Source organism: Nicotiana tomentosiformis, chromosome 3 (assembly GCF_000390325.3).
Source record: "Nicotiana tomentosiformis chromosome 3, ASM39032v3, whole genome shotgun sequence".
Lineage (NCBI taxonomy): Eukaryota > Viridiplantae > Streptophyta > Magnoliopsida > Solanales > Solanaceae > Nicotiana > Nicotiana tomentosiformis.
Genome location: NC_090814.1, coordinates 57,383,727 through 57,387,337, shown reverse-complemented (window position 1 = coordinate 57,387,337; position 3,611 = coordinate 57,383,727). Strand labels below are relative to the sequence as shown.

At 36.1% G+C, this 3,611-nt stretch overlaps 1 protein-coding gene across 1 annotated transcript; it reads right to left on the bottom strand.

Annotated features, from left to right (window-relative positions):
* Positions 1 to 855: 855 nt before the first annotated feature.
* On the bottom strand, positions 856 to 3,319 carry LOC104087606 (sedoheptulose-1,7-bisphosphatase, chloroplastic). The gene is made up of 8 exons (XM_009592140.4): positions 3,120 to 3,319; positions 2,892 to 3,011; positions 2,611 to 2,796; positions 2,441 to 2,522; positions 2,143 to 2,364; positions 1,724 to 1,824; positions 1,544 to 1,615; positions 856 to 1,455 (listed from the first exon to the last, which is right to left on the bottom strand). The coding sequence occupies exons 1-8, from the start codon at positions 3,237 to 3,239 to the stop codon at positions 1,174 to 1,176; spliced, it is 1,185 nt and encodes a 394-aa protein (XP_009590435.1). The 5' UTR covers positions 3,240 to 3,319; the 3' UTR covers positions 856 to 1,173.
* Between the last annotated feature and the right edge of the window lie 292 nt (positions 3,320 to 3,611).

The following is a 3,611-nucleotide window of genomic DNA, read 5'->3' as shown; positions in this document are numbered from 1 at the left end:
GCTTCGAACCCGAGGGGCCGATCAATGTCGAGTTCGATATTGTTATCGAGCTCGAATCTAAATCGAACTATGATGCAGAGTAAAGCTATCAAGCTCATGATCCAGAGACCAACCAACATTGACCCCGAATCAATTCAAGGGTCCGAGTCAGAATCGAGCTTAAGCCAAAGATCGAGAGCTCGAGTTAGAATCAGGCTCAAGCCGAGATCAAGAGCCCGAGTTAGATCGGACTCACAGACAAAAGCCGTTGCAATCCCACTAAGATGAGAGAATCTTGGCAGGAATTGTGGAAAAGTTGATTTATCATGAATCTCCCACTGAGTATTTTTTAATTATATTTAAAGTAAGATCCCTCTACTATAAAGAAGAGATTTTATCATTTTTGGAAAGGCAGTTTTTTGGAGCTCACATTGTAATTCAAGCACCATATTCTCTTATATTCGAGAGTTATTCTTTTAAGTCTCATAGACTGATTCATCTTGCTTAGTCCCAAAAAATCGCTTTCGTTACAAACTGTGTTTATTTTGTCTTCTCTGCGGTCCATATTTGATATTTCCTTTTATCCTTACAATTTGTATTGAGCTATATCACATATCCTTAGAACTACGAATAAATTCAACTCTATCCGTTTTTCGGGTAAACAAGCCACAAGTTAGTGCTTCTGTGTGAAATGACTTTTTGATTAGGTGAATCCTCTTGCTATACCTTTTATTAACAAATCCAATGTTTCTGGATTATATAGAAACTTCATTCTTCTTTAGCAAAATCCATGCTTGTGATCCTCTATCCCAAGTCTCACTCGTGCATTAGTTAAAAAACAGAATTGAGTTTGATCAGTCAGGGGACGAAGGTGCATTAGCCAATTTATGATACTTCAACGTAAATCAAATGATACAGCCATAAAATCATCTCTTTTAATTTGCTCTCCTTTTGTGCCCTCCAGCATTTGAGAGAGTTGCCGTACAAGATTATATTTCAGAAACAAAGACTCACCAAGAATATATATAGAAAAAGAAAATTGTTTGACTCCCCTTTTCTTCACAAGTTTAACATCATGATCATCTTAACCTTCGTCCCTTTGTACTCTGATAGATTAACATCCTTGAACATCTATACATGAAAATTTAGAGATTTCTCGAAAGAATTATGAGGTGGCTGCAGTTAAACCCTCAATTAAGCAGCAGCACCAACTGGTTCAGCAGCCTTAAGCCTTGAAGATCCATAGAGTGTTTCTTCAAAGCGGATAATCTCATTTTTGGAACCGTATGCTACTTGAGTCCTCTCATCTAAAGTTCCGATCACCTTGTCTAGAACTGACTGTTTCCCATCGCTGCTATAACCTCCAGCTTTCTCGATCAAGAATCCTAAAGGTGCAACTTCAAATAGTAGTCTTAGCTTGGCTTTGGCAGTTGGAGATGTCACATTTGTGAAAATACCTTTCTCCTTCACAATTATCTGCACATTTGAGAAGAAGAAGAAAGTATGAATTTACTGTTAAAAAGTAAAGGGTACTTGATTTCGAAAGAGTACTTAATGAAATTACCTGGTTAACATCAGGCACCATTCCTCCAGTGTATCTCAAGGTGTATTTCTCTTTGACATAGTAATCGATCAGCTGTAGTAAAGAATTAAATGTAAGAATGAGTGATGTCATTGCAATAGATACTAGGAAAGCATACAAATGTAATTAGTTTAAAAGAAAACTGAATATTGATAGTGAAACCTTGGCATAATCAGCATTGTCAAATGTGGCTCTCAAATTTCCAGGGGAAAACATTTTTCCTTCTCCAATTTCTGTTGTGTCCTTGACATGTTGCCATTTCCCTGAAAACCAAACAAAACATGGTTAGAATCTTGAGATAAGAGGAAACCATTGTTAATCACTAAGTTTGGATTTGTGAATTCAAATATACAGGTTTAAAGAATAGTCTCTAGCTGCATTATCTTTGAAAATCTTGTTTACAAAATTCCAAATTCTGCCAAGATGTCTGTTCAATGTTTTTCTATCGTTGTTTCAAGAATAAGGATCGATGCATTTAAGATACTTTCTGCAATTACTTTTATATTAAACTTTGGACATAGTTTATAATGTAGTGAATTAGGAGCATATTGCGAAAACTTAGCCAATGTTAATGTTCAAACCTTCATCGAGGAGGAGGAATTCGTGTGTGCCAGGAACGTCTTTAAGAGCAACAACATATGTAGTACGAGGTCCAAATATACCCATGGCCGCAGCAACTTGGTCTCTTCCTGTGATTCCTGTTAGTTTATCTCCAGGCCACACACCAAATATGGTTCCAACTGTGAAGTTTGTGTCCACAATACTTGATCCATCAAGTGGATCAAAAGCAACACTAAATCCTCCTGTTCATTTTGACACAAAAAAAAAAACATCAGCTTTGTGAAAATAATTCAGTGCTAAATATCTATTTAAGCCAACCTATAGCAGGGCCTCCCATGTCTTGGAGCTCAGGTACTTCCTCAGAACAAGCATATTTGCAGACGTGTGAATAAGTCAATGCCTAAACATAATTTTTAATTTTGTCAAACTGTGATTAAAATTAAAAGTTGTATACTTATTATTATTATATAAACAGTGATCGATCATACGTCGAAAAGCAACTTGTTTGCAAGCATATCAACAGCAAGCTGTTCATCTCCAAAAGAGTTGACACAAGCTGTTCCTCCACAGGAAGCTGTTCTGACTTTAAAGGCAATTGTTCTGAGTGCTTCTCCCATGCATAACATTAGACTGATCAGCCCCTTATCTGATGTTGATTTTGTAAGAAATTCTTCCTGCCACAAATATATATATATATATAGACCAAATCATTACTTATTTTTATGAGATTCCACTTTCTTAAAAAAATTAGACTAATGAACAAACTTACCAGGCTATCACCAATCTCACATTTAGTCATTAGGGAATAGCTTTTAGTCTTAGAAACATTGAGTGATGATTTAGGGGCAACGTGCAATGATTCCCCAAATAAAGAGCTTGATTTCAGACTCTGCAACAAACTCATAATACCATTGTTATATTAAATTTTAATCTATGCTTACTCTATAAATATACAATCAAATATATATATATATATATATATATATATAGGATGTACCCTGATGCTGAATGATGGGGAAATGGACCTAGGAGCTGCTAATGCAGTAGTTGAATATTGTTGAGAAGAAACATTAGGGAGGAGAGCTGCACGTGCGCAGCACGTGACACTAGTGTCCATTATTGTGAATTAAGGTTTTACACTGAGGAAGAAGAAAATATGCAAGATACTAAAGTTTCAGCCTGAGATAAGCAGTTAATGGGATGGTGCCACGTGGATGAGATTAAAATAATGAGTATCACTCGTATATTTGTGGCTCAAATATCAAAAGAGATATGGTTACCTAATTGCCGATGAATGGTGACCCATTTCATTTTGTTTTTACTCCTACTAGGCAATTTGGATTTTGGCATGGCATTGTTACGCTTCCTGTCATGCTATTAGAGTTTAGTGACTTTTGGAAGTTGGAATAACTAAGGGGAGTATACATTTTCAAATGTCTGCTATTGTCAGCTAAGAATTCAACCGATCGAACATTATATTTTCGACATG